The sequence below is a fragment of the Ovis aries genome, chromosome 3 (assembly GCF_016772045.2).
Source record: "Ovis aries strain OAR_USU_Benz2616 breed Rambouillet chromosome 3, ARS-UI_Ramb_v3.0, whole genome shotgun sequence".
NCBI lineage: Eukaryota > Metazoa > Chordata > Mammalia > Artiodactyla > Bovidae > Ovis > Ovis aries.
Genome location: NC_056056.1, coordinates 108,783,516 through 108,802,496, shown reverse-complemented (window position 1 = coordinate 108,802,496; position 18,981 = coordinate 108,783,516). Strand labels below are relative to the sequence as shown.

At 38.1% G+C, this 18,981-nt stretch overlaps 1 protein-coding gene across 1 annotated transcript in view; it reads right to left on the bottom strand.

Moving 5' to 3' along the window:
* Positions 1-18,981, bottom strand: part of TRHDE (thyrotropin releasing hormone degrading enzyme) — a 459,653-nt gene that overhangs the window by 44,416 nt on the left and 396,256 nt on the right. The window contains exons 13-15 of the mRNA XM_004007369.6: positions 11,737-11,884; positions 9,478-9,575; positions 8,914-9,021 (exon numbers count right to left, since the gene is read on the bottom strand). Coding sequence (XP_004007418.3) covers positions 8,914-9,021; positions 9,478-9,575; positions 11,737-11,884 — 354 coding nt within the window. The remainder of the gene's footprint in view (positions 1-8,913; positions 9,022-9,477; positions 9,576-11,736; positions 11,885-18,981) is intronic.

The following is an 18,981-nucleotide window of genomic DNA, read 5'->3' as shown; positions in this document are numbered from 1 at the left end:
GCCTTGGCATCATCTGGAAAATTATCAAATTATTAGCAAGTCACATTCCTGGGCCCCATCTCACCCATGAATCAGAGCTCTGAGGGGTCATATAAACTGTTTAACTAGTCTCCCCAGTGACTCTTGTGCACAGAAAACACTGGCTTTCTTGTGTATCCTTTTTTGTTTTTCTTTGTTTTTTTTTTTTAATCAATTTTGAACAAATATCTGTTACTGATATATGGAAATTTGATATACCACCACAGAATTCTAGGCTGTAGGGTAGAAGATGGGCTTTGGATGGAAGCCCAGATCTCTCCCCCAACCCCATCTATTGCTGTATAATCTTGGCAAGTTACATTTAACCTTTGTAAGTTTTAGATTTCTCTTTGTCAAAGGAAAATTAAAAATAAGAAATCATATACCAAAAACACTTAGATAAATGCCTGGAATATAATAAATACTCAGTAAAGTAGATATAATTTTCATTACTATTATCATCAGTAAGGACAACAATATTAAGCTTATGTATTATGTATGCTGCAAAGCTCCACAGAGGCCCCTCTACTTACAATTTTTGTTATAAAATGACCTTATATTTTTCAATTTCAAATGAATTCACAGTAAATTTTAATTCAGTAAGCAGTTTTACTTTCCCACAATGTACAAGGTCTTCTGCTCTTTTAGGGTATTTTTTAAGTAGATTATTGATTTGTTGTTGTCGTTTAGTCTCTAAGTCATGTCCGACACTTTGCAACCCCAAGAACCCACCAGGCTCCTCTGTCCATGGGATTTCCCAAGAAAAAGTACTGGAGTGGGTTGCCATTTCCTTTTTCAGAGGACCTCCCCAACCCAGGACCTGCATCTCCTTCATTGCAGGTGAATTCTTTACCACTGAGCCACCAGGGAAGCCCAGAGTATTGATACCAGTTATCAGTTTATGCTAGGGAATGGATATCACTACTGATTACTTTTAAAAAATTAACCACTTAACAGTGTGGAGATTCCTTAAAAATTGCAAATAGAACTACCTTATGACCCAGCAATCCCACTTCTGGGCATACACACCGAGAAACCAGAATTGAAAGAGACATGCAATGTTCATAATAGCCAGGACATGGAAACAACCTAGATGCCCATCAGCAGATGAATGGATAAGAAAGCTGTGGTACATATACACAATGGAGTATTACTCAGCCGTTAAAAGAATTCATTTGAATCAGTTCTGATGAGATGGATGAAACTGGAGCCGATTATACAGAGTGAAGTAAGTATACTAAACTTCTAACATGTATACTATCTGTCTATGTCTTACATAAATCTTTTACCCTGTCTTGGCTTAAAGCTTTATTGGAATATCGAGATTCATATATATATATACTGGTATACATAAAATGGATAACTAATAAGGACCTACCAAATAGCACATGGAATTCTACTCAGTACTCTATAGACCTATATGGGAATAGAATCTAAAAGAGTGGATATATGCAGATGTATGTGGTGTTGGAGAAGACTTTTGAGAGTGCCTTGGACTGCAAGGAGATCCAACCAGTCCATCCTAAAGGAGATCAGTCCTGGGTGTCCATTGGAAGGACTGATGCTGAAGCTGAAATTCCAGTACTTTGGCCACCTGATGGGAAGAACTGACTCACTGGAAAAGACCCTGATGCTGGGAAAGACTGAAGGCAGGAGGAGAAAGGGACGACAGAGGATGAGATGGTTGCATGGCATCACCGACTCCAGGAGTTGGTGATGGACAGGGAAGCCTGTTGTACTGCAGTCCATGGGGTCACAAAGAGTCGGACACGACTGAGCAACTGAACTGAACTACCCTGATTCACTTGGCTGTACACCTGAAACTAACATGACATTGTAAATCAACTCTACTGCAAAAAAAATTTTTAAGAAAAAAATGTATCTTTTAATATTATTTGAGAAAGACATTAACACAAAATTAAGAGGCTGTGTTATCGTGGACACATTTAATTTCAGGTTACATGTTTATTCAAAGAAAATCCCACAATGATATATTGAGATCCCTGTGTAGTTAACTGTACAATCTCAAAAGTGTTTTAATACAGAGGTTTTCAGATAATAATTCATTTAGAGTAAAAAATATATCCCTTCTATTTTACTCAGTGAAGTTCACGCCAATCATTTCTTATTTATTTCCACCCAGCAGTGAAAGAAACCAATTTCTGTCCTTTTTATTATGCTTTTCATTCATACAAAAAAGCTATTATCTTTTGTGTGTCTTTTTTTCAGAGTGAAATTCTCAGTTCTCGTGCTCTCCTCTCATAGCTGGTGTTTTCACAATCTCTTTTATCATTTGTATTGTTCTCTCCCGAATGCTTGCTGGTTTGTCTCTTTTCTGAAATGTGGCATTCTGCTGAACTTAGTCTCCAAACCACAGCCTAACAAGACCTGAACACAGCTCAGTCTGTCTGTATGCATGACATCACCATTACAATTCAGCACACTGTAGCATTTGAATATTTTAAGAGATCAGAATGTTGACTCATTCACTGTAATTCTTGAATTTTTTTCATTGCCGCTACCACCTCTAGCCTTTCGTTGCACTCTTTGGATCCATTAGCCATCCTTGCACCAACTTTCCATTCTATTTTCCAGTGCCACTGATTTGACCTGTCTCCCCAGTGTATCAGGACCAGGCTGTATAGTAACAAGCAGCACAGATCTTTGCAACTGCTGCTTCTTGCAGGACTCCTTGTCCTTTAGATTTATTAGCACAAATATATAGCATCTCACTGACCAAAATTTTTTAGTATGTTATGATATTACCTTGTGGATCAGACAATAAAGAATCTGCCTGCAATGCACGAGATCTGGGTTCATTCCCTGGGTCGGAAAGATGCCCTGGAGAATTAACTGACAACCCACCCCAGTATCCTTGCCTGGGAAATCCCACGGACAGAGGAGCCTGGCGGGCGACAGTCCATGGGGTTGCAAAGAGTCAGACATGATGGAGCAACTAATACTTTAACATTACCTTTGGAGAGTCTTTTAAGATGATTTTTAAGGTTCCAATCAAACAAAAACAAGCAAACAAAACTGGTCTACTACTTCAGGCACATTTAAAAAGAAACCTAACCCTCCCCTTAACTGACTCAATTTAGGAAAGTTAAACTCAGCACCAATTACAGGGTACATTATTGTTTTATTACTGAGCTGTCACTTCAAAACTACAGATGAAACCTCTGATCTCACACACAGCCAGCCCCGTAAGCGTCCTGTACACTTCCTGCAGAAGGTCACTTGTGTATGCTGGGGCATGTCATTTGGCTGGTTGCTTGAGTATTTCTTAGTAAACACAGAGTTAGTTTCACTGAGCAGGTTTACTTGCCCAGTCACAAAAAGAAGCAAAACACGACCATGTAAAAACAATGAAGGAAATAACAAAAGAAACTTAAAGAATTAGGCCCCATTTAACTACTGTACCACAAATAAGCCCAATAGTTATAAGAACTGAAATGAGCTGATACTTCCATTTATAAGGGGTTGCTAAAAAGATGTCCTTTTCATTATAGGTGACTGGAATGCAAAAGTAGGAAGTCAAGAAACACCTGGAGTAACAGGCAAATTTGGCCTTGGAATGCAGAATGAAGCAGGGCAAAGGCTAATAGAGTTTTGCCAAGAAAATGCACTGGTCATAGCAAACACCCTCTTCCAACAACACAAGAGAAGACTCTACACATGGACATCACCAGATGGGCAACACCGAAATCAGATTGATTATATTCTTTGCAGCCAAAGATGGAGAAGCTCTATACAGTCAACAAAAACAAGACCAGGAGCTGACTGTGGCTCAAATCATGAACTCCTTATTATCAATTTCAGACTTAAATTGAAGAAAGTAGGGAAAACTGCTAGACCATTCAGGTATGACCTAAATCAAATCCCTTATGATTATACAGTGGAAGTGAGAAATAGATTTCAGGGCCTAGATCAGATAGATAGAGTGCCTGATGAACTATGGAATGAGGTTCATGACACTGTATAGGAAACAGGGATCAAGACCATCCCCATGGAAAAGAAATGCAAAAAAGCAAAATGGCTGTCTGGGGAGGCCTTACAAATAACTGTGAAAGAAGAGAGGTGAAAAGCAAAGGTGAAAAGGAAAGATACAAGCATCTGAATGCAGAGTTCCAGAGAATAGCAAGAAGAGATAAGAAAGCCTTCTTCAGGGATCAATGCAAAGAAATAGAGGAAAACAACAGAATGGTAAAGACTAGAGATCTCTTCAAGAAAATTAGAGATACCAAGGGAACATTTCATGCAAAGATGGGCTTGATAAAGGACAGATGGTATGGATCTAATAGAAGCAGAAGATATTAAGAAGAGGTGGCAAGAATACACAGAAGAACTATACAAAAAAGATCTTCACAACTCAGATAATCATGATGGTGTGATCAGTAATCTAGAACCAGACAACCTGGAATGTGAAGTCAAGTGGGCCTTGGAAAGCATCGCTATGAACAAAGCTAGTGGAGGTGATGGAATTCCAGTTGAGCTATTTCAAATCTTGAAAGATGATGCTGTGAAAGTGCTGCACTCAATATACCAGCAAATTTGGAAAACTCAGCAGTGGCCACAGGACTGGAAAAGGTCAGTTTTCATTCCACTTCCAAAGAAAGGCAATGCCAAAGAACGCTCAAACTACTGCACAATTGCACTCATCTCACACGTTAGTAAAGTAATGCTCAAAATTCTCCAAGCCAGGCTTTAGCAATACATGAACCCTGAACTCCCTGATGTTCAAGTTGGTTTTAGAAAAGGCAGAGGAACCAGAGATAAAATTGCCAACATCCACTGGATCATGGAAAAAGCAAGAGAGTTCCAGAAAAACATCTATTTCTACTTTATTGACTATGCCAAAGCCTTTGACTGTGTGGATCACAATAAACTGTGGAAAATTCTGAAAGAGATGGGAATACCAGACCACTGAACCTGTCTCTTGAGAAATCTGTATGCAGGTCAGGAAGCAACAGTTAGAACTGGACATGGAACAACAACAGACTGGTTCCAAATAGGAAAAGGAGTACGTCAAGGCTGTATATTGTCACCCTGCTTATTTAACTTATATGCAGAGTACATCATGAGAAACGCTGGACTGGAAGAAACACAAGCTGGAATTAAGATTGCCGGGAGAAATATCAATAACCTCAGATATGCAGATGATACCACCCTTATGGCAGAAAGTGAAGAGGAACTAAAAAGCCTCTTGATGAAAGTGAAAGTGGAGAGGGAAAAAGTTGGCCTAAAGCTTAACATTCAGAAAAGGAAGATCATGGCATCCAGTACCATCACTTCTTGGGAAATAGATGGGAAAACAGTGGAAACAATGTCAGACTTTATTTTTGGGGGCTCCAAAATTACTGCAGATGGTGATTGCAGCCATGAAATTAAAAGACGCTTACTCCTTGGAAGAAAAGTTATGACCAACCTAGACAGCGTATTCAAAAGCAGAGACATTTCCTTGCCAACTAAGGTCCATCTAGTCAAGGCTATAGTTTTTCCAGTGGTCATGTATGGATGTGAGAGTTGGACTGTGAAGAAGGCTGAGCGCTGAAGAATTGATGCTTTTGAACTGTGGTGTTGGAGAAGACTCTTGAGAGTCCCTTGGACTGCAAGGAGATCCAACCAGTCCATTCTGAAGGAATGATGCTAAAGCTGAAACTCCAGTTCTTTGGCCACCTCATGCGAAGAGTTGACTCATTGGAAAAGACTCTGATGCTGTGAGGGATTGGGGGCAGGAGGAGAAGGGGACGACAGAGGATGAGATGGCTGGATGGCATCACTGACTCAATGGACATGAGTCTGAGGGAACTCTGGGAGTTGGTGATGGACAGGGAGGCCTGGCATGCTGTGACTCATGGGGTTGCAAAGAGTCTGACAGGACTGAGCGACTGAACTGAACTATGGAAGTGATAGAGGATTCAAACTCACAAGTCAAAAACTGCTGTACTCTTTAAAACTAAACATCAACCCACGCACCTCCCTTTTGTTTGGGACCCCTACCACCCCATAACATTCTCATATACACGCAGCCCTGCCTCATGCGCCTGGTCCTCTAACTAAGTCCCACTCACTCTTCATAAGGCAGAACACAGGGTCTCCCAGGCAGCAACCTCCCTCTTCTGTGGGTTCACACACTGTCTTATGCTTGGTTCTTGCTTCAAAGTACCACTATTTGTTTACAGAGCTGTATCTCCTATGAATTTTGAGCTTCGCGTCTTCTCTTTGTTTTTTGTTTACCAGCTGCTACTGCTGCTGCTGCTGTTAAGTCACGTCAGTCGTATCTGACTCTGTGCGACCCCAGAGACAGCAGCCCACCAGGCTCCCCCATCCCTTGGATTCTCCAGGCAAGAACACTGGAGTGGGTTGCCATTTCCTTCTCCAATGCATGAAAGTGAAAGCTGCTACTGAGAATTGCTCAATAAAATTTCATTAAATAAATGAATTATTTTAAAGATAGAATTTTCCCGATAGTTATATTTTTAAATGTAGGAAATGATATCAGGCTTGAATACTCCTTAGAGAAATTATGGTAATACAGTGGTATAAGTTCAGTTCTAATAAAATAGTAAGAATGTACGTAAGTATGAGCAAATTCATGAAAAGGTTCAAACAGAGCTATCAGTTCTGAGAAAAAGCACCTGCTCTGCTGCTGCTAAGTCGCTCCAGTCGTGTCCGACTCTGTGTGACCCCATAGACGGCAGCCCACCAGGCTCCCCCGCCCCTGGGATTCTCCAGGCAAGAACACTGGAGTGGGCTGCCATTTCCTTCTCCAATGCATGAAAGTGAAAAGTGAAAGTGAAGTCACTCGGTCATTCGCGACCCATGGACTGCAGCCTACCAGGCTCCTCCGTCCATGGGATTTTCCAGGCAAGAGTACTGGAGTGGGGTGCCATTGCCTTCTCCTGTCTATAGCCAAATAAGGGGCTTTTCAGGTGGAGCTAGTGGTAAAGAACCTGCCTGACAATGCTGGAGAAGTGACAGACATGCCTTTGATTCCTCAGTCAGGAAAATCCTCTGGAGAAGGAAATGGTAACTTACTGCAGTATTGTTGCCTGGGAAGACTTGGACAGAGGAGCCTGGTGGGCTGTAGTTCATGACATGACTGAAGCAATTTAGCACGTTTAAGTCAAATTGCCAAATAAAACAATCAAAGAATCAAACAAAAAAACAGAAGGGTGGAAAGTTGAGACCACAATTGTCAAAGAGTATATTTCACTTTTTTTTCCTTGAATGTATATATGATTAAATATCTTGGTCACATTTTAGATGTATTGATTTTGGATAAATGTTTAAGTTGTCATAGCCCGATTAAATGTGATAGCATTGAAGGGGGTGGTAAAAAAAAAAAAAAAAAAAAAAAAACAGGAAAAGATTTTAAAATAACATTTTAAGACTAATATAAAAGGTTTCCTAGTGGCTCAGACTGTAAAGCATCTGCCTACAATGCGGGAGACCCGGATTCAATCCCTGGGTCGGGAAGATATCCTGGAGAAGGAAATGGCAACCCATTCCAGTACTCTTGCCTGGAAAATTCCATGGACGGAGGAGCCTTGTAGGCTACAGGACATGGGGTCACAAAGAGTCGGACACGACTGAGCTTCATCAGTGTTGCATAAAAGGTTTTAGAGGGCTTAGCAAAAAGGATAAGTTTTAAAAAATGAAGATGTATAGTTCTAGAGCAGAGTGATGAGGAATTTAATCACTGTCTTCTAGTATATGACGGTTCCATTGAGAGATGATAGTAATAAAATATTTTCCTTCTTAGCTCAGTGTATGGCCAACAAGGATTGACTTAAAAAGAAAAGAGGAAAACTCTAGAGAAAGTGAGAGATTATGACTAATTACTAAGTAATGCAGTGAAAGATTTCCCTCACAAACTTTTAAAGCAGGAAAGCTACATTTTGATCTGGAGTCAGATATAAGTTTAAACCTAAACAACTCTCAGCAAGACAAATACCATTTTGTTCCATAAACAAATTATGCTCTCTGTGGTTCCCAATGTTCTTCTACAACAAGCCTCCTTCTATTGCCCACGGGGCTGTCTCAGCCACTGACACCAGGAACAAGCCCCCTGAAACATGTAAAATAGAATCTTCTGAACTAATTTTTCCTTAAATCCTCACCCTTCTGATCAGACTCTCCTTAACAAGGTGGCAAAGACTGGAGAAGTGTGATTAAAAATTCCCCAGAGTGTAAAAAGAAATGGAACATAATGATGTTTGGAAATTCAAATACACCTAAAATATTTTTTTAAACTATAGTATGAAAATCACTGATCTTTGATTTTGTTTATGCTTCATATTTTTTCATTAACATTAAATGACATTTAGTATAATATTTAAGTCGAAAATAATTCTATCAAATATTTTTAACCTCATATAATATATGAAAATACTGTACTATGAAATTCCAAGATAAGACACAAGTTTAAGGTTTCTATCAAAGGTCACTGAAAGACTAAAGGTTTTTCATAACATTTTTGTCTTTAGGTTTTACAATTAACATTTGCTGTGCTGCTTTATTTCTATCAAATGCTCACAGTTGTTTTATAAATAAATACCACAACCTTTCTAAGGAACTTGAGAGTTTGACCTAAATTCAATTATTTTGTTTTCATGGGACAGCAAAGCTATCAGGATTCAAAATAAGGTGGCACTCTATATATGAAGAATAAGGGCCTGTCTTAAGGTAGTTTAAAACTAGATAAAATATTCCAGAGAGATGTACACTGTGGCTTCCGTGTGGCTGCTTGGTAATCTGTGAACCTGAAACAAAGTTCTGCAGTGTTTTTATCTCGTCTTGTTTCTCTCCAGTTAATGATTGTAATGCATCCACTCAGAATCTGAAAGTAGTACATATCATATCAGAAGAATAGGATTTGCTTCAGCTTACCTGTTCCTGTTGCTGGAAATCCAATCTGAAATAAGTGTTGATGCTTGTTGGTGACAGTGCTTGTTGCCAAAACTACAAGCCAGCATTATAACTTCTCTGCGTAGTTCTCTAGGCATCATCGAAAGGAAAGGAAAAACCAACAGTGTTAATATCTGGAGAGAAAGGGTAACTCATTACCCTACATTACAGTCCATATGTAAATAATCAGCACAAAACCATTTTCAGACACGGGGATTCCATTTTGCTGAGTAAGAGATACTTGAGCAGGGTGGGAGTTGTGCATAAAAACGTCTTCTCTGGAAACAGCTCTCTAGGAGTGAGGGGTCTAGGTTCAGATCTCAACTTTACCAGTAAAGGCAGATTTTAAATTAAAACACGGCCAAGAAAAGCCTTTGTTCTCAGTACCAGGCGGTGGAAGCCGTGCTGTCCACCAGCAGTCCTTCTGGGGAAGGGAAATGAAAGATGCAGGCTGAAAGGTCGTCTCACGCTGCTACCGCCACAGTGCTTCTAGCGGCGTGACACTGTGCGGTTCTGGGGGGAAGCAAATACGAAAACAAAACGTACTCATGTTGGTAGGACGCTTGGACAAGAGATCCATTAAAATTGTTTTTTGGCCAACCAAGCTTGATGTACGTCGTCGCAACTTGCTTTAAAATGTATTCCTAAATGAAGAGTAGGAGAAATAAAGATAATGTTACTTTCAAATCACTTTGCTCTGACAACTGAAATTATATGTAACTTAAAATATTTTCCAAATGAACCTACTTTGAATGTCCGTAAAATAATGGATATGGTAAAGCTTTATTATAATTTCATTCGACTTAGTATTTCAAACATAGAAAATAAATATAAAATACAGTTGCAATGGTGGAAGTCTACTCTTTACTGCCTATTGACAAATTAAGCAATTTTCACTATTAAATATTTGAGATGACAATTTTTGTAGCGAAAAAGAAACTAAGGAATATTGATAATGAATCCGTGTATACATAGTTACATATGTATGTAGATATAGTTTATGAAAATGAATACCTAAGCTTTATCATTTTATGTAAATAGACCCTATTTAATGCAAAACTATTAGATAAGCCTAGCCTTGTTGAACCTGGCACAAAAAAGAGATTCACTCTTTAGTAAAATGATGCACTATTAATATTTCAAAGTCAAAATCCATTCATCTAATGATATAATTAAATATTAGTAGTAATGTAAGATATGTTCTCCTCATTTTAATGTGGTCCTTGAATTTTGACAAAGGAAGGAAAACACTGAAATTACAGTAAAACAATTCTTAACTTTTACTGGAAATGAAGTGTCTGACATGATATACTAAAGTACAAATATACACAAGAATGTAAATTTGTTTTACATAAGTGAGTATTACAGTGTCTCTGTGTTAAGGAGAAAAGAGAAGGGTAATAAGCCTTTCTCCAGCAGATAAAAATGATAGACTCCATAACTGTACTGACACTTGTATGCACATCTGCTGCAAAGGCAGACTAAAACAAAACTGATAACAATGAACAGTCAAGTCAAGATTATCCTCATTAAAAAAACTGTTAAAGCCAAGGTGCTTTCATGCAGGCTTAGGATACAATTTAAAAAAGCAACTCTTATGGACACCACACTATTTAGATGACTCTAATAAACAGCTTTCATGTCAGAGCCATCTTGCCTCGAGTCATTTCAAATTCATAGGTTAATTAGCAGAGCCAGTATGTTATAAATTAGGAAAATTTTATAAGACACAGAGCAGAGTCTTCAAATAAGTAAAAGGAAAATAAATAATGCTCAATGGTGATAGGAGTTACAGAGATACATTCTCGCATGCAAAACTTCACTGGTGATAAGAAATTTTGGAATCAAAAGCTCATTAGCAGTACTTAACCCTAATGCTATTCAAAATGATTATTGCATTAGATTAGATGGTGTCAGCTGTGCAGGTTTGGTTTTCCAGCCCTTGCTGCTGCTGCTAAGTCGCTTCAGTCGTGTCCGACTCTGTGCGACCTCATAGAAGGCAGCCCACCAGGCTCCCCCGTCCCTGGGATTCTCCAGGCAAGAACACTGGAGTGGGTTGCCATTTCCTTCTCCAATGCATGAAAGTGAAAAGTGAAAGTGAAGTCGCTCAGTCGTGTCTGACTCTTAGCGACCCCATGGACTGTAGCCCACCAGGCTCCTCCGTCCATGTGACTTTCCAGGCAAGAGTCCTGGAGTGGGGTGCCATTGCCTTCCCCATTTCCAGCCCTTAGGCTTAGGAAATCTGGTCAAGTAACATATTGGAATGTTTGCCATGTCTTCAGGTCTATTTGGATTAGCTGTTGTTTGCTCTCCTATATCTCCTTGGACCCAATTATGAATGGGCTTTTGCCTCAATGTTGATCTTAACCTTGTTAATTAAGGAAGTGAATTGAATTTACTATGCCCCTTTGGATAAAAATAATGACTAAGAATCTTTACTGAAACTGTCTTTATTCTGTGAAGATTTTTGCATTCCTCTCCCAGGTTAAGTCCTTTGTGAACACAGAACCCTTTAACTCTAGGGAAGTAAGTTTGAACTTTAAGGATTTGTTATGTATATTTATTCTTAAATTCTGAGGCATTTAAGCTTAACTGACACTTTTAGGCCAGAAAAAAAAAAAAAAGTAGCTTGTATTCCATTTCTTTCTTCAGAATTTGCCATTAGTGTCATGCAGAAAATCAGAACAAAAATGATAACACAAATTAGAAGAAACTAAAATAACTTGGGATCAAGTTGAACATAGTAGATAATGAGAAAACAGTTTATCTTCTGAAAAGAAGAAAGAAGAAAATATATCTTTTTACATTGAAGATGTTGTATTTCTCCATGCGGTCCAGTAATTTATCTAGAGGATAAAGAGCTCTGCTGGCAGCATGCCAAGGAAGAAAATCCTTTTCCTCAGACAGGTATCTGATAATCTCCAGGGGAATATTCTGAGGCAAATACCCAGCTCTGCACAAAAAAATTTAATGTTAATTATATGCAGAAAAGATACATGATGAGGCAAAAATGAAGATTTTATGTATGCAAATAAAAGGCAGAAAGCAAGATTCATCACAGTATAAAGAAGCCATACTCAGAACTATAAGAATAAAATTACTCACTTTTTAAATATAGTCCTACTCAGGATGCCAATGCCCCTTAATATATACAGAGTTAGTGAGTAAAAAATTTGCATGAACACAAAAATATCAGCATGCATGTTTCTAAAAAGGAAAGAATGGTGGGACTTGAATAAAATCAACTCTAGGTATTTTCTTCACGGAAACCATTCAGAGGTCATGAGTCATTGAAAATAATTGATTACTGAAATGAAATTCTGGGTTCTTAATGCATTTGTTTTACTTTTCATGTACTTCTGTATAATGACATTTAATCCAGGTTGTCCCCAAAAGGATAATCAAATTAAAATAGCAACTTCCAGTTTTGACTGTATTTGTTACATTATCATACAAACATTTTTCAAAACTTCCTATTAAAAACAATTCTATCAATATAGCACCTGTGAAGAAGAGCAGTTAAAGTTTAAATTACAAAAAATGTTAAAAAATAGACTCTTCCTCTTTATTATTTTCAATAGGTGCTATGTCACCATGGGGACCAACGTCAGATTCTTTGGAAAATATGAAACAGTAGCTTTTAAAAACTGTCTGATCACATGCAGCCCACTTTTAAAGAGGGTATATTCAAAGAGGGATCCAAAAGAAGCGAATATCCCTACACTACAGTGGACTGCATAGAAAATCCTCACAGATCAAAGCAATATGAAAAACGGTATGGAGTACATTAAAAGATGGTCTTAGCCTTAAAGTCCCTGATGCATACACAGGGTGACACCATGCAATTGCTGATTTTTTACATTAATAATCAACTGAATATAGATTCCTAACACAGGGGACAGGTAAATATGAAGGCAAGCAAAGCCTGGTTCTCTTCTTTACTTACATTTCACACCATTATTTTTTATGGCATCACAAAATTAGATGGATTTTTTAATTTATGTTTGGTAGAAGGTGGACAGGGAGGGAGCAAAGTCTTCTCATCTTCATTTCCAGCAAGTTTGCCAGATTATTTAGTCTTTACTAACGTGATAAGCAAAAACTACTCTATGCACAAATATTAACTTGCAGCTGTGTCTATAATGTTCATAATGAAAACCAACTCTGAAGATTCTGCTTCAGTTTTCTTTGGATTTAATAAATGAACATACATCATCACTCTAATGATTTTGATTCACTCTTGGTATAAGATCAACCATAGCTAACACCTGACATAAATAAGAATGGTGAAAATAACCCCGAATTTCCACATTTCCATAAAATTCCCTGAAGTTTGTATGCCTTAGACTCCACCTAGGTTTGTGCCACTTTCCTTGTCCACTTTCTATTTTATACATCCTTACAAATATAGCATGAAATTAGGCTAAGGCAACAGTAATTAAATAAGAAACAAAACTTCATATTTTTGCTAATGTAGCATAATAAAACAGTCAAATTTTGCCTACAGGGGTTGTAAAAGTAATGATGTGGTTTTCTTCCTTAAAAATAACACAGCTTCCAGTATTTCGTATTTCATAATTTGTTTTTTCTGAACTTTTAATCCTAGATCTTAACTAGCATGGTGATCACAAATTTGCCTTCTCTAAAATTATAAAATCTGCATGCCGTGGATTAGATAATTTTAGAGTTGAAGAAGATTTATCTAGAACCCATTATTCGTTTATTGAGGAAATAAGAAAAAATTACGTATTTTTTTATAAAAGAACCTTTAGTAAGTAGCTAATTTATTAGGGTCCTTTAGATGAGTTTGGAAAATCAAAAAAGGTGTTTGTGTCTATTTTCTCATGGATTTAAACACACTACCTCTTGTCAGTTATAATATATTGCATATTATTTCTTCCTTATAAATGGATAGACATCTTTCAATGACTTATGTTTTGGAAGCAATATGACTACAAATAAAAATATGACAAATAATGTTATGAAAAGAGACTTGGTGCAGAAAAAAGAGCCTGAAACTGAGGAAGAGCCTGAAAGCCTGAGTGCTCGCTGTACAATCAGGTCCGTCCATCTCTCCAAGCCTCACATTCCTTATCTGTGAAATAAGAGGCTTGAACTAGGTGATATCTTTTTTAGGTTTTGAAGCTAACGCTTTTATTCTAACCCACTTACCTATATTTTAGCCTGCTTAAAAAAATCATCACCACAACAGGGGCATAATGTGTTTACATAAAATTTTTGAAAAAAATGTTTTTTCATTTTTATGTTCCCCATTATTCAGCTGTTTGATATGTATAAGTCTTCTGAGAGTCAGAGCTTGAATCCAGGTTTTATAGGACATTTGACGTAGTGTAATAAAATTAAACCAAAGCAAGCCTAAGAGAAATTTAAGCAATGACCAAGGCAAGTGAAGTATTCATTAAATCAAGAAATAGAGCAAGTTATGTTTTGAGTCCTTAAGGCAAAAGTTGCTAACTGTGCACCAAAATCTATGCCCTGTTCCACTTCCTGGAATAAAGGATAATTCTCATTTCCTTGGTAGCTAGTTGTGGTCATGTGACTAAACTGTAGCCTATAGAGTATTAGCATTCCTCACTGTCAAGGTCAGCCCATAGACACCTTCTTTAGTCCTCCATGTCCTTTTTCCCTAAAATGAATCTTTCAGAGTGACCCTGAACGGAACTCTTATGCTGAATATGTGAGAAACCTACCTGGGGGTCTGAATGACTGCATCCCTAAGTACCAGTTCTCATACCCAATTCTGTTTTGTGTGCAGGAAGTACACTTTTATTGCTTTTTCTTTTTAATCCAAATGTATCTTTGGGTCTGTTTTATTTAAAACAATTAACCTTCTCTATTGCCTTCTTTAAATAGAATAAGAAACAGATTACTCTCAAATTGCCCTCATTTTGTGTTGTTACAAACATATGTAAGTAATTATCTACTATATAATTCAATAAACTTGCATTTAGCCTGCTAGATCAAAGTATGTAGCTATACTCAATTGGGTAAGAGGATAATCAACTTCATTACAAAATTAAGACTTGTAACAGATAATGTTGGTGAATAAGTTACCTAGTTTAGATATGTGCTTGTGTAATTGGCTGGTAATGATATGTGTGATTAGTACTACTGATAAGGCAATCAATATAGGAGAAGTGTGTGGAATCCTAGTGAATGCAACACTACATTAGCTCTAAGTAATCAGCCCAGTAGGAAGCACACTTAGGGTCCTGATGCTGAAATGCAGTTTCCTTAAATTTGCATCATCACAGGGAAATGCTACTAGAAAATGTGATGGGGGGGGGGCGGGGACAAATTTTTAAAGAATAGTGCATGTATAACTATATGGGTTTTTCCTCTTTTAGGAAGAAGCTGTAGATGATATCTTCTCTACTCTTGAGGTGAGGCTTGGCATAAGAAATTAGTTACGAATCAAAACAATGGGATAAACATGTGAAAAGATGCTCAACATCAGTAATAATTATAGAAATGCAAATCAAAACTAAAATGAGGTATCACCTCACACCAGTCAGAATGGCCATCATCAAAAAAATCTACAAACAAGTAAATACCAGAGAGGGCGTGGAGAAAAAAGAACCCTCTTGCATTGTTGGTAGGAATGTAAACTGATACAGCCACTATGGAGAACAGTATGGAGATTTCTTAAAAAACTAGGAATAAATCTACCATATGAACCAATAATCCCACTACTGGGCATATACACGGAGGAAACCGTAATTGAAAAAGATACATATACCCCAATGTTCACTGCAGCACTTTTTACAATAGCTCGGAGATGGAAGCACCCTAGATGTCCATCAGCAGATGAGTGGATAAGGAAGTCGTGGCACATATACCCAATGGAATATTACTCAGCTCTAAAAAGGAACACATTTGAGTCAATTCTAATCAGGCAGATGAAACTGGAACCTATTATACACAGTGAAGTAAGTCAGAAAGAGAAATACAAAAACTGTATATTGATGCATATACATATGGAATTTAGAAAGATGGTACTGATGAACTTATTTGCAGGGCAACAATGGAGAAGCAGATGTAGAGAACAGGCTTGTGGACACAGTAGTGGAAGGAGAGCGGGCCAAATTGAGAGAGTAGCATTGAGACACATACATTACCATGTGTAAAACAGCTAGTGGGGAGTTCCTGTGTAACACAGGGAGCCTGAGCTGGTGCTCTGCGACAACCTAGGGGACTGGGGCAGAGTGGGAGGCGGGAAGGAGGCTCGGGGCGGGGGGAGGCGGGGCATGTGTAACCTATGGCTGATCCATGTTGATGTATGGCTGAAACCACCACAACACTGTAAAGCAATCATCCTCGAATTAAAATAAATAGTTTTTTTAAAAAAATACCGTTGGGAAGACAGGAAAATGGGGGAAGTTTAAGCCATGGATAAAAGATTGCCTGCAGACGCCTATACAGTTCTTCCTCCCACCCCTGTGTCTCTCCCAACGCACACATGCCTTCTGCTCTTCCTTCTCTAGTTACTGGAGCTTGCAATGGGATATATCTTTAGACATGCAAGAGGATATTTTATGAAGGAAGGACATTAAAATCAGCCTATATTAACTGATGTAAAAATGCACTGACCTTAGCTGGCTTTGTTTTCACCCAAGATCTAAAATGACTTGAATTCCTGTGAATGGTAACTCTTAAATCTTCTGTGATAGGTGGCTTGTACACATAACCTATTTTACCTTTTCTTTAAAAGCCTTTGGTTTCTGGGTGCTTGAAACTTAATGAAAAGTAAAAAGCACAACCTTCAGACTTTTCAGAGCATCATACTCCAGTCTTCATTAATTGAATGTTTATTTAAAAACAATGAATAGCCTACTACATATCTCACCATACATGCAGAAGAGACTATAACTGTCCCTTAGGGCATAGATGTTTGAAGCAATTACCACAATGCTTAATTAAGAAGCTTACTATTCTATCTACTGTTCTTTGCTATTCATTATTGTAAGACTTTTATGTGCTCTTTGTGGAAAGATATTGTGGTGGAGACTGAAAACCCCACTTGTCCACAGAGCACCACAGAATAAAGAGGGAACTACACAGAGGAGGTATCTGTGTCAACCACGGGTTCTTGCGATAAGTTCCCAGAGAAAACAAAGATATGGTTCAGGCATTGGCAAACCATTGTCTGCAGAGACAAGAAGAAATTACAGTTGGTCCTTCACACCTACAGGTTCTGCATCAGTGGATTCAACCAACTGTGGATCAAAATATTTGAGAAAAAAAATTACAAAGTTCTAAAAAACAAAACTTGAATTCACTGCATGCTGGCAAATATAAATGAAGCAATTATACCATATTTAATATTATAAGCAATCTGGAGACTATTTAAATTATATACAAGTACTATGTATGCCATCTTGGGCTTTCCAGTTGGCACAGTGGTAAAGAAGCTGCCTGCCAATGAAGGAGACACCAAGTTTGATCCCTGGGTCAGGAAGATCTCCTGGAAGAGAAAATGGAAACCCACTCCAACATTCTTGCCTGGGAAATCCCATGAACAGAGGAGCCTGGCAGGCTATAGTCCATGGAGTTGCAAAGAGTCAGACATGACTGAGTTACTGAGGATAGACATATACACCAAGCCATTTTACACAAGGGATCTAAGGATTTTGGTATCTGTGGGGGTTCTGAGGCAGAGTATACCAAAAGATGGCTTACTTCCTTGTAGCCCCACAAAATTAGGAATGTGAAAAGTTGCACACAAAAAAGAGAGTTCTCATGGCCCCTTCTCCTCCTGCTCCTTTTCTTCCAGAAAGCCCAATTCCAAAACTGACTCAGGCACTTAGTTTATGATTTCACATACACTTTGATAACATCCCTATTCATAATAAGTATCATGATATTAATCAGAATTTTATCCTAATACTACCTTCTTACTCACTGAACTTAGATCTCTAAAGAAACCTGCTTTTTACCCATCTTTTTACACCCATAGCCTAATGCAGAATCTAGTTCAAAATAAACATACTCAAACTAAATTAAATCATGGCAATAATGTCAGTTCTTAAAAACAAGAACACTTTGCAAGTATATTAACACAAACATTGTTACCATTTCTTAATTAAATATTTTCTAAGATTAAATGATACCAGGGAAAATTCTGTCTGAGTGACCTTTGTAGTATTTTTGCTCATCTTGTTTACTAATGGCACGCATAATAGAAGAGATGAAGGCCACTGCTATCTAACCAATAGCTTTGAATAAACTAGTTTATAATAAAGTAAAGTAGCCTTATAGCCAGTGAGAAAGCAGAGGTATTATACAACACCTCTGTTCTTTTCTTTCTGATTAGCAAATGACTCCTAGTCTCCTAGAAGTGTTATTACATAGCAGGTACTTAAATTGAGAGAGGGCTTAGGAGTCTTTCCTCTGTTCAGTAAATTGACAAGGGTCAAACTACATGATCTCCAAGGCCCCTTCTTCAGTAAATACTTAATAATTCACAATAAAACATCCCAACATAATTTTTGCAACTTGTATAGTTCCACCACCACCACCATCACAACCACAACCATCCTTTTTTTCCCACACACTTGTTTCTTCATTTCCAAACATAATTTCTCAAGAAATCAGTCATTATGTAAATATAGTGGGTCCTCTAGGCACTCAATAATGTTCAGAAGCAAAGTCAATGTTTGGTCATTAGTTGGAAAAGCCAACAGATGTTAGCTATTTTCCCCAAAGTGGAAAAGTCCTTAGCTTTATGGTCAAAGTCAACTAATTTAGTTCATTTTACATTTTAGAAACTATCAGCTAAGCTATCCTGTATTGAGGGAGCTCCCAGGTGGCTCTGTAGTAAGGAATCTGCCCCCCAATATAAGAAACACAGATTCAATCCCTGGAAGGGGAAGATGCCCTGGAGGAGGAAATGGCCACCCACTCCAGTATTCTCGCCTGGAGAACTCCATGGACAGAGGAGCCTGGTAGGCTATGGCCCATGGGGTTGCGAAAGAGTCAGACATGACTGAGTGACTGAGCGCACACAGACATCCTAGATTGAGGAATTAC